The sequence below is a fragment of the Apostichopus japonicus genome, chromosome 17, assembly GCF_037975245.1.
Source record: "Apostichopus japonicus isolate 1M-3 chromosome 17, ASM3797524v1, whole genome shotgun sequence".
In the NCBI taxonomy this organism is placed as follows: domain Eukaryota; kingdom Metazoa; phylum Echinodermata; class Holothuroidea; order Aspidochirotida; family Stichopodidae; genus Apostichopus; species Apostichopus japonicus.
In genome coordinates, this window is record NC_092577.1 from 12408802 (window position 1) to 12421613 (window position 12812).

General features: G+C 37.7%; 3 protein-coding genes across 9 annotated transcripts in view; 2 read left to right on the forward strand and 1 right to left on the reverse strand.

Moving 5' to 3' along the window:
• The window catches only part of LOC139954965 (uncharacterized), a 56598-nt gene that overhangs the window by 37976 nt on the left and 5810 nt on the right, over positions 1-12812 (forward strand). The window lies entirely within an intron of this gene.
• LOC139954970 (uncharacterized) overlaps positions 1-12812 on the forward strand; it is a 28901-nt gene that overhangs the window by 10279 nt on the left and 5810 nt on the right. The gene's annotated exons all lie outside the window — the stretch shown is intronic.
• LOC139954958 (uncharacterized) lies at positions 712-11481 on the reverse strand. Its single transcript, XM_071954987.1, has 2 exons — positions 11322-11481; positions 712-3172 (listed from the first exon to the last, which is right to left on the reverse strand). Exon 2 carries the CDS (start codon positions 3163-3165, stop codon positions 1864-1866), a length of 1302 nt encoding a protein of 433 aa, XP_071811088.1. The 5' UTR covers positions 3166-3172; positions 11322-11481; the 3' UTR covers positions 712-1863.

Below are 12812 nucleotides of genomic sequence, written 5' to 3' on the forward strand. Positions count from 1 at the left end.
TGAGACTTGCACACACTCACCTGTCCGTGAAGAAGGTTTCAATCAAATGGATTTACCAAACGATTGGAGAAAAGTTAAGATACCGTCTGAATCTCGCATGCAGTATAAAATAACCGCCGCCGCAGTGTGTCGGCTACGTGTTGTGCCAGCGCCGACCATGCACTCCGTGTTATACGGCTAGGGAGTAGTCTTCGTTACCCAGCCGCCGCGCATTTTCACCTTTCGGACTCGTAGTTCAACGTGTAACAGCTTTGCAGTAAATACTGTGCCACCTGTAACACATATTACCGTGTTGCGAACACAGCACAGTAGTTACTGATGCACGGTGGTGGAACATGAACAGAAGTTACTGTACTAGCTATGAGTATCGGGTGCCAACTTTTACCAGAAACGTTTTTTGAAAACATATACTGACGAAGGCCAACTTTCTTCAGTTGCCACTTTGACGTGCCAGCTTAGAGATAATGAACTAATCAATTGTATTATTTTCCTGTATTTTTTGGTAAATTATTATCCGTGTAATACTATGTTTTATAAAGTTTAAGTTTGGTAAAAATGATCTTATCATCACATATCATACTCCTTAATTATGCCTTCTGGTTTAAGAATTTGAGTTTGGTAAATATTCTATCATTCCAACGCAAAGCATCACAATATGTTATTAATAATATAAACGAAGCGTGTTTCTTGATATGACATTGAGACACGGTAGTTATACGCTGTGATTTATTTATTATCTTCGTCTTGTTACTACTAAACAGACAGCATATTACACACAAGCATTTCTTCTTTATATATAAAGCAGTCATCATAAGAGCATGTCTTCGTTAAGGTAGTTAACCTTATCACAAATGTATAAACTATACGGAGAAAATCAACCAAAGGCAAATAAGAAAAGAAAAACAAAGACAATCAATTTTGATAATACCAAAGAAACCGAGATGAAAATATCAGCGTATGCGTTGTCAATGACAAAAAAAGAACCTCGTACAGCCAGTGAAAGTTGCAGAAGACTTTTGTAACTAAAGCTGTTGTTTGAAACGTCTTTGTGTTCATGGCAATCCACAGGAAGAAGATGAAAATAACGAGGGCTCAAAGTAGTTGAGGTAAAGGAATATCTTACAAAGTTAAAGTAACAGCATTGGAAAACATGTTATCAAAAGAAATCTTTGTCAAAGTGAAAGGTAGGATGATTATAAAATTAAGTAGGCTTTAGATAACAGTAACCAATTCTAATTTCCAACAAAGAGTCAAACAAACATCTCTTTGCAGCTCAGTCTAATTTCTTTAGTGTGGATAATGGGGATACATGCCAGGTTGTAGTTATTATGGATCCAGTTGAAAAGAAAGTACAGTTTTTTAAAACAATTTCATAGTTGTTCCTTGCTTAATTTCTCAAATGTCACATAATTTTTTTCAAACAAAAACCTTCTATCGTATGACAGCTTAAACATTGTTCTTTGAAAAATCATATGATATTTTGAAGATATATCATTTATGGCCAGAATGTGGAATTTGAGGATTTGTAAGTTTAAAATAACTAGAACGTGTATTTAACCAGCCGAATGGTTAGAAATAGTTTCTTGTTTTGTTTTAAAGGGTAATTTCGGTATGTTAAATCAAATTCAATTGGAAATAATATTGAACATTTAATAATTTCTATGTCTACTTGTAAGGAGTTTAGATAATTCATAGATCAGTGAATGTATCTTATTAAGCTGAAATTAAAGAGAAACAAATGATAAACGGTCTGTTCATTCAGCCATTTGATTGCACAACTAAGGCGATGTAAACGCTTAATTTCTTTATTAAGTCCGTTTTGTCCGTGCAAAAAAACATCAAAAAATGTCAATCTTTGGCTGCTCACAAGTTTGTTTTCTTGCCTGCCATAAATTCTTCATACTCTTTCATCACTTTATCGTACATTTCTTTGAAATGGAAATCTGACTTTGGCGTAAATACATCAACTGTATGAGATTTTGAATCGAGGTAGTCGAAGAATGGCCAATGTATGTCGTCTTTATCTCCATACTGATAACACTGAATAGTCGCACAGAAGTCATTTGTTTTGTTCCGAAGCTTGTGCGTTTGGTACCAGTTTGGGGCAATCCACGTAACATCATCTTTTTTGACGTCAAATTCCTTAAGTGGCTTTGCCATTTCATCGGTTGTATTTTTGTTGTAAATTGAAATAGTTAAGCCTCCGTGTAAAACACGAATCACCGCGCATGAGTTGCCATGGCCATGTATCGGGCTCCCGCATTTCTTTGGCCAGATTTCTAAAACATATGGGATACCTGGCGAATTTCCGAAGTTCTTACCGAGGGTGATGCGGAGATAAATTTGGTCATGACTACCAAATTCATCCTTCTTTTTCTCCAAGGTTTTATGAAGTAGACCGTTTTCGTCTTCGATGCTGTGCCTAATTGCGTCCGTCAACGTGTACTCTTTCTCCCCATAATCCAGACTCATGTCGTCACCCTTGACATTATCATACAAATCTTGACAGGCTTCAGGAAGGCTGCTTGAATAGGTAATTTCACCTAGGTCAATGTCCATCATGTTTGACAACGAACTGTCTCGAACAAATGGTGGTCGATTACACATTAAAGGATACGGGCTAAACATTATCTTCTTCTCAACATCGACCAGTGTATCGGATGGCTCAGTTGACCCCTTTAACAGCTTGTTCATCTTGGACCTCCAAGAAGACCGATGGGATACCAAAGGATTGGAGTTGAACAGTTTAACAACTCGTCTCTTTGCTGGGTCAAAATATTTTACTCTGTCGCTTTTATCTGTAAAAGTGTATTTTAACAGTGTAGTTTCCTCCATACAATAGCCTTTCCCATATTTTACTGTCATATTATCACTATCGTAACTGTACCAGTATGTCACAATCTTCAATGGCTCATACCCAGTATGGTTCGTGCTAGAGACAAGGGGGCGCTGCTGTGTGCAAAATGACGCTCCATGTTCATCTACTTCTAACAGAATGGTGGTTTCAGCATTTTCATCACCTTCCTTGTTACAAACTGCGATGTAGAATGGTTTATCTCGTTTGATGTTAAACAGTAACGTACCCTTGCCAAGAACAGGGAATGTTTTTTCCCATACTGGACTTCCATACCGGGTGGCTTTGTCACAAGTGTGTTGACGAGCCATTCTTTATCTATAATGGAAAATAGAGTTACTTAGAACCATATGAAGATAAACTTTTGAATAAGGAAGGAAAATGCGACAACCAAACATGAAGCACACGCTAAGAGTCAAATTGTTAGTCTCATTTTTTGACGAGTTTTGACGATTTTGATAGACTAATTGTTTTGACTGAAAATGTAAAGGTATAGACATTATTTGCCTATCAGAAGAAGAAAAAACTGACAGAATTGACCCTGAATTATTTCCCGCATTCTTTACTGTTTTCGCCAAGAATGTTTCTAGCCGGTTTTGGTTGGGTGGAATTCATTGTCGATAAATTCTTGTAGCCCGTTCTTTGAAAGGGAAATTCCGGTACAGCACATTTGTGCTGAAACAGTTTCATGAATCAGGCTTGATGCCTAGGTGCTTAGATTTATTTGTTAATTGGTGCAGTATACATTCCTAATGAGTCATCTACACAACATGGCTTTAGTATGTTTGACGATATTATCAAAGACTGCATTGTAGTAAGATCTTGAAATTCAAGAACAGGGCTGATCATTGATTTCGTTGACCTGGATAAATTTGCTTCAATTGCAGCTGGGTTAGATACATTCTACAATGGAATGAACTCCAGGGATGAGCTACATGCATTAGAAACCTTCACACAAAGTGTTAACTTAGATAAAGCTAGCTAATACAACGGTCGTCGACTTGTTGACCTGTGCCGGAGCCTAGATGTTCATATTGTAAACTGAAGGTTTGAGAGTGATCGGTGCGTAGGTAACTTTACTTTTGCAGAGAAGAGCACCGTTGATTAAATCATAGTGTCTCCTAATATCTTTCCGAAACATCGTCCATTTTGAATTTGACATGTTCGATAAGGTTAAGTCGTATAATCACACTCCTATATGTGTTGAAATTAAAGGCGATTCAAAAGAGCCGGCATCATGTACGATACCTGAGCCAATATCTTTTTTTGAAGGTGAATGTGGCAGTAGTACAACTAAAATTTGGAAGAATGGTCAAAGACATGATTTCTAAAATCTCTTTGAAATGGATGAAGCTGACCATCGTGCATCGGGATTTGATAAAAGGTACCAACATTTCTCAAGAACAAATAGATTATTTGTCTACTAATGTGAAGCGACCACTGGCGGATCCAAGGGGGGGGGGCCAAGGGGGCCATGGCCCCCCCAAAGGTGAGCCAAAAAGTGTTTCCGAACATCCGCTAAATCATATGATTGGAAATTAAAAAAATCGAGAGGAACAGCAGTGGTAGACTAGTCTAAACCTTTTTGTTTTCTGGTTTAAAATTAAATGCAGAGCTCCCAACTGACCCGCAATTCGCGGGAATTAGACCCGCATTCTTACACCCAAACCCGCTGACCCGCACAAGCGTCCGAAAAAACCGCATTGTAATTGTCAAGTATACATAAAAAAAATTGCATAAATTTTTGACTTAGCAACCATCATTCCTTAGCATTTAGCATAATAGAGTATAAAACCTCCTTTACAGCATCATTTGAACCTCAAATTAACCTATATTTCTTTTCATTGGGGCGAGCAGCGAACATTTTCATGCCACGGGAATGAATGAATTATCACCTACTATTCAATTTATTGATGTTACTGACAAAAAAATGCATATTTCTCAGAAAATTTTGGGTGACAAAAGCCTTTCTAAGTGCCACCATTTTACATGTAGGCATCACCAGGATTCCAAAAAAAAAATCAAAAGGGGAGGGGGACACCCCCTCCCCCTTATACCCCTCCCCCAGGACGGCGATTCGTGGCATGGACCAGCATTTGCCTTCTCAAGAGTTGGGAGCTATGTAAATGTATATGAGCATGAGGATTTACAGTTTAACACCATTTTGCAGTTACAGGCTGGTTGTAAGAAATTTATAACCTACGAGAAATAAAATTTCTTGAGAAAGATGATCCCAACTTTGTTTTATAAATATTTTAGAAAATTACACCTGGGAAACATTTTTTTAGAAGAAAATTAAAATCACCATTGTACACTTTTGTCGCACCAAATTGCATCTGACGCAATAGAAAATTTTCCAAAGGGGAGGGGGACACCCCCTCCCCTTAGACCCCTCCCCCATATCACTCTAATGCCACTTTGGCCCCTCCCAAAAAAAGGCCCTGGATCCGCCAGTGCATACATTTAGAAAATGTTGTACAAAGATTAAAATTTTACTTGATGTTCATGTCAAATAAGAACACTAAAACATTTAAGTAAAATTTACTTGAATTTACTTAACTGCTGTTTTGTTAAGTTTTACATGATCAGCATGTAACGCAACTACAAAGTTATTATGTAAAATTTTGCCAGCGATTTCAACATAGCACCCGTTCATAAGTGTTTCATACGTTAATTATTAAAAGCAGCTTGATTCCTTGTTTTTTAAGTAGATCACAACAGAAAAGCACATATAAGAGACAACAAAGAGGAATGACAACACAAATAATCCAGAATATTTGATGAATTCAACCTTTCATTTCAACACTTAAGAGGGTTTCCCGTACATCTACAATCATGCATGAATAGTGAACTACAGTCATGATATTTTAACTTTTGTGTCCAGTTATGGATGGCAAGGTATCAAGGTATTATCTCTTAAAGCTGCATGCTTACGAAAATTTAAAGAATTTCCTTTTTTAGTTTCTAAGATGCATGTACAATACAGCATTGGTCGCGACTTAGGAATTTTCACCCAACTCCCTTAACATGTAAAAATAGTTGAAAGCTCCCAAAAATTAACATAATCAACTGTCTGATTGCAAAATTTGGCAAAGATTCAACTCTACGCGCAGCATTAACTAAAATCTCTTGCATGGATACGTAAATGATCTGTTCATGGTTACTCTAGTTTCAATAACAAAAAATCATATTACAAGAAACATGATAGTCGTTCTATGTAATATGAGCTTTGCAACTTAAAAATGCTGGTATATAAAGAGCATTCTAGTACTTTTCCAACAAGTAAAGCTTACTATCAGCGCTTTGATATGGTTATGATATAATAATATAAAGCACAATGGATCAATACTTATACACTGGCGGATCCAAGGGGGGGCATGCCCCCCCCCAAAGGTGAGCCAAAAAGTGTTTCCGAACATCCGCTAAATCATATGATTGGAAATTAAAAAAATCGAGAGGAATAGCAGTGATAGACTAGTCTAAACCTTTTTGTTTTCTGGTTTAAAATCAAGGGCGTAGGAACCGGGGGGCTGGGGGCGCCAGCCCCCCCCCAGTGAAAAATATGGGGGGCGGAAGTATCATTCCGCCCCCCCCCCCCCGCTCCGCAAGTCAGAAAACCCCTTTTTCATTTCCAAATGAGAAAAAAAATCTCATTTGGAGCACCAAATTGCATTTAAGGCCAGGTGAAAATGCAAAATTCTTTACAAAATGGAGTGAGAGTTGAAGTGTGCTATATTGCACCAAATTGCATCTGAGGCCACCTGGAAATGCAAAAAAATTCCAAAGGGGACACCCCCTCCCCTTATACCCCTCCCCCAGGACGGCGATTCGTGGCATGGACCAGCATTTGCCTTCTCAAGAGTTGGGAGCTATGTAAATGTATATGAGCATGAGGATTTACAGTTTAACACCATTTTGCAGTTACAGGCTGGTTGTAAGAAATTTATAACCTATGAGAAATAAAATTTCTTGAGAAAGATGATCCCAACTTTGTTTTATAAATATTTTAGAAAATTACACCTGGGAAACATTTTTTTAGAAGAAAATTAAAATCACCATTGTACACTTTTATCGCACCAAATTGCATCTGACGCAATAGAAAATTTTCCAAAGGGGAGGGGGACACCCCCTCCCCTTAGACCCCTCCCCCATATCACTCTAATGCCACTTTGGCCCCTCCCAAACAAAGGCCCTGGATCCGCCAGTGGAAGTGACTATTCCACGACATCACAGAGAGTTTGATGGAGAAGCGATCGAATAGGAATGACTGCAAGTTAGCCAGGACAAAGAACATTAAATCTAAACTTGCACACTAACTTAGCAAATGCGATAGATCTAGACAAGAGCTCCGAGTTCTCTGCCAGCAGTACAAGAAAAAGTTGAAGAAAGCAAAACCTGATTATGTTACTAATTTACATATAGAAATGAGAAAAATGAAAAAATCAGAACCAAAGAAATATTAGGATATAATTAAGAAGGCCAGCTCGTGGCAGAAATGTATCTCCCATATTTATATAGAGGAATTTAATATTCATCTGATGAATCTCACTTAAATTGAGCATGTGCATTTTAATGTATCTCCAGGTTTAAGTACCGTGACCTCTACTGCTGTTGAGGATTTGAATGTTCATATAACATAAAGGAGCAGTTACTGCACAAATTAGAAAACTTACAATCTCCTCGGGTTAATAAAATTAGAAATGAATATTAAAACATAGCCCAGTTACTGTTATCCAGTTCATGACTTAACTGCTATATGTTTTACTGGCCTCTGGCACAGTACCCATGGATTGGACGATTGGATTATTCAAGCCACTATTTAAAGGAAAACGTACTCCTAATAAAGTAATGAGGTTGTAATTTATCGGGTATTAACCTTTTAGGCCGCATGGGGAAATTATTTAACGCTATGTTAATCGAGCGTATGTGGAATTATTTAGATGGTACTGAGACCTTAGGGGATGAGAAAAGGAGTTTCAGGGCTAATCATTCCATATCAGACCAAAGTTTTGTAGTTTTCAGTCATTGATATCTATTTGAGTAAAAGAAACGTGTCTTTTGTGCCTTTATCGACTACAAGAAAGCGCTTGTTTAGATAAATAGGTCTTTCCTGTGGTCTAAGTTAATCGCAAGTAACAATAATGACAGGGTTATTAATAGGATACAGTCCTTGTATATGAATACAAAATTGTTTGTTGTAAATATGGGACAAATATCTGAATTATTTGACTGTAATTTGGGAGTTAGACATGGGGAAAATCTCCCAGTCCTATTTGCCGTCTTTGTAAATGAATTCGAAAAGTTTATTAGCCGTCATTTATAAGGGACTAAATAATTTAAGCGGCTCTTTTGAGGAACATATTATTGATGATGACGTAGAGGTCTTTTTCAGGCTTTCTACTTTGTTGTACGCGGATGACACTGTAGCCTTCGCTAAGAGTGAGAATGACTTACAATTAGCGTGTCAAATCATACTGTGCCTCTTAGAATCTGACCATTATTAACAGGTGCGTATCCAGGGGGGCGTTGTGGGCGCGCCCCCCGGGTAAGAAAAAGAGGAGAGAAAAAAAGAGAGAAGAAAAAAGGGAAAAAAGAGGGGGGAAAAGAGGAGGAAGGAGAGAAAGGAAGGGAAAAGAAAAAGAAGAAGGAGAAAAAGGAGGGAACAGAAGAAAAACGCAAAGACACCCGGAAGAGAAAGAGGAACGGTGACATAATTACAGCGCTGATCCCTATTATATACACAGGGTAGCCAGTGACGGATCGAGGATTTCGGAAGGGGCGTGCGCCTCAGCCTACCCCTTACACCGACAACTCCATTTTTGACGTTTCCATTTTCCTCTCTCACTAATATATATATATATATATATATATATATATATATATATATATATATATTATATATATATATATTATATATATATATATTAGTGAGAGAGGAAAATATATATATATATATATATATATATATACATATATATATATATATATATATATATATATATATATATATATATATATATATATATATATATATTATATATCATGACGCGTGTGTGTGTATGGACGCCTAATAAAATTGTAATATTGTGCTATGAAACCAACTGTGGCTGGTCTTGAACTCGACCGAGTCGTCGGGGAACATGACGCATTTCGGTATTAGCCAAGGATCTATATGCGAACTGCACTAGACATATGTTCTTCGATGCAACACTGACATCCAGAGATAAAATGTTATACAACGCGACAGTGGCGGAGCGTCCATACAGTCAGAGGGGGCGGATGCCCCCCACCCCCCCCCCCCCCCCCCCCGACGGACTGAATGGACTGCTGGCGCCCTTTTCAGCTTTTTACCACTTTTCACTTATTCGCGATTATTGACTTTTTTAATGCGCTCTTATTTGTATTTGCGTGTAATTTTCTGACAAAATGGCGATGACACCTATCTATTCTTCGTTTATCTGCAAATTAGCAAGGCCCTGAAAGGGTTATTTCCGGCGATCTAGGGAGTATCTTTACTCAAAAAAATTCTGTACGCTCCGCGCCAACCTGTGGTGGCGCTCCGCTTAGATAGTGTCGAAAGCGCCCCTACAGACCATTATCGCCCCCCCCCCGTGACCAATACCCCTAGCCCCCAACTGCAACTCGAACTGAATGTTAATTGTTACCCCACCCCTAGTACCGTAATTCATACCATGAATCTAAAAAATAAATGCCGCATGCGATTTGAGAATTGAGCACATTTCCTGTGAATATCATGTAGTGGATCCAAAGGCGTATCATTGCCGGGGAGGGGGGGGGGGTGGCGGACGCACCCATCGCTTCTTGAGATTGTTCCCATCTGCATGAAAACGCGCGCCCCACAACCCTACGCCGACCCCTCTTATCGCTTCCCGATGAGTTACGAAACCAGACCCATCGTATACAAAAGTCTACTTGGATTATTTCTCCCCTGATATTTTTCTGCAGACGCCCATGCATTTCCCCAAACTAAATTTCTAAGCCATGAGATCTCAAACTTAAGGAAGTTTGAGAGCATCATTGGGTCTGGGAAGTGTTATTTCCGGCGATCTGGGAGGTATATTTGCCAAAAATTTCTTCTTCGCTATACGCGCAAACCCATGGTCGCGCTCCGCTTAGATAGTTTCAGAGAACAGACACGCGTCCCCATCATTATCCAAGACTGATCTGCGCCCATGCACCAATAAATTAACTGTGTCTGAATTTTCGAAATTTCCTTGACCAGCATTCCTAAACATTCTTCCCTCTTCTCACCAGGATCTGCGCCCATGGTTTGGGGGCTGTTCATTCTGGAACGCCATTTTCATGCTCACTGATATGATGTGATATCTGCTGTTTGCTTTACAAATTCGAATAATTCGAATATTGTTAGATGTCCATTCAGTACAGTGTCCTTGGGATTTTTTGGGATTTTACGGGGCCTGATCTTAGGAAATCGGGAGTGGTCACACTCCATTTAGGTAAGTGCACGACCTCAAGTCGTCACTTATACACAACCCGATCACTAGTCTTGTTATCGATGAAGTGGTGTGTTGCCGGATTTTGTCAAAGTCTTGGTACTATGCGGGCGAAGGTCGAGAGGGGTGGGGCGTATGGGTTGTGGGGCGCGCGTTTTCATGCAGATGAGAACAATCTCAAGAAGTGACGGGTGTATATATATATATATATATATATATATATATATATATATAATATATAGGAGCAGATTAAAAGCATTTCAACAGTCCGCAAAATTCGTGTCCTTTGACAGAAAATAAAAACCGTTTTCTGCCACTGCATAAGTGAACGCAATTTGTATAAGATGTTTTTCTATTTGGTATGTTGAAAGCTATAAGTAATGGTTTGAATAATTACATTCTGCTTACGTAAAAATGATTTTAATATTTGTTGATAAGAATAACTATATTTTAAGTAAACTTTAAACTAAATGAGCGTCACATCTTATTGGAAGCAGAAAAGTGAGAGTTTGGACCTTCATGATGACGTTAAGAAATTCCTTAGACACTTCAGGAGCAAATAAGGGACCACAGCATGCCTTATTAAATTTTAAAGTTTAGTAGCGCGTTGCAACATATATTAATCTTACATATAATATGTTTTATTTGATTAGCACTGTCAATAATTTGATGAGCAACGTTACTTTTTTTTCTTTATGTTGTCATATTTTGCTAATTATTTTATTTTACTCAATGCAAGATGACAGAAAGCGATGCAATTATGACATTATACAATAAGCAGTTTAATACTTGTAACGAAAATTGCTAAAATCAATGTGTGATCTAGCAACATATGTAGCGCTAGCAATACTTTATTGAAATTTGATTGTAACACAAGCTGAACATATTATTTAAAAGTATTGTGTTCATCGTATTGTAAATTTCAAGCGAGACAAAATGGACATTTCTTTCGCTTTCAATTTATGTATCAGTTACTGAAAAAGTTAACTTACCAATGTTCCTATTATGCGACGAACTCCTGACACGATGCAGAACAAAGTGTTTCAACAATGAACCAAGTTGATATAGATATGCAAAACTAAGGTTTCTTGAAAGATTGAAAACTATGAACCGCATTCGTCCAGTGCAAAATTAGTTATGCTTTTAAAGTGTTACCGAGCGAACTTTATATACTAATACAATACACGTGATAGTGTGTAAAGAATGTTTGATTTCAACATATGAGGCGCATGTGTACCACATGGCAATAACGTGATAGAAATTAAAGCGAATTTACAGTATCCAACATCAATAACATTGCCTTGCCTTTGGGTCCATGATATTGTTAAGATCATATGTTGGACATTACAGCTGGGCTTAGGTGATCGAACAGACGTAAATGTATGTAATAGATTCCGCAAACTATTCAGTTACTACGTTTGTTGAATACTGATTTCGTTTATTTTTAATCAAACAGCATGAATATTCAGATGCTATTTTCAATGGATTGTTTTTGTTATTCAAAGTCTTATACATATCCTTATTAGCATATATATATATATATATATATATATATATATATATATATATATATATATATATATAAATATATACAGGCGCGTATCCAGGGGGGGCGTTGGGGGCGCGCGCCCCCGGGTAAGGAAAAGAGGAGAGAAAAAAAGAGAGAAGGAAAAAGGGGAAAAAGAAGGGAAAGAAGGGGAGGAAGGAAGGGAAAAGAAAAAAAGAATGAGAGAAAAAGGAGAAAAGGAAGGAGTAGAAAAAAACGGCAAGAAACCGGGAAGAGAAAGAGGAGAAGAAGTGACATCATTACAGTGCAGATCCCTATTATATACACAGGGTATCCAGTGACGGATCGATGATTTCGGCAGGGTGTGCGCCTCACCCTACCCCTTACACCGACATTTTGAAGTTTCCATATTTCCTCTCTCACCAATGTATATATATATATATATATATATATATATATATATATATATATATATATATATATATATATATATATATAAATATATATATATATATATATATATATATATATATATATATATATATAAATGAAAATCGTAATGAGTTGGAAAATCAAGAACAGTGAAAAAAACTTCCAGCCTCCACCGGGATTCGAACCCGGGCCTTCCGCTCTGTACGCTGACACCCTAACCACTAGGCTATGGACGCTGATTGTATGTCCAGAGGTTCGAAACCGGTAAGGAAGGTCGTAATTCCACTGTAGGCGTTTGTCACCTGTATCGAACAATACTAGTTCTGTTTTTGATGACATATTTAGCCTTACTCTAGAGATCAAACATGATGCTAACCAACTCGAAATCATTTGTGATTCCTAAAGCCGTATCTCGAAAGAGATACTTTGAACAGACTTTATGTTAATGCAATGGAGGTAAACGACAAAGGCAAATGAATATATATATATAAATGAAAATCGTAATGAGTTTTAGTTATTATCCACTGGAACAATTTATGGTTGA

Bases quoted from the DNA above. Each gene is read 5' to 3' on its own strand.
- LOC139954958 (XM_071954987.1), bottom strand. From the start codon at position 3,165: ATGGCTCGTCAACACACTTGTGACAAAGCCACCCGGTATGGAAGTCCA.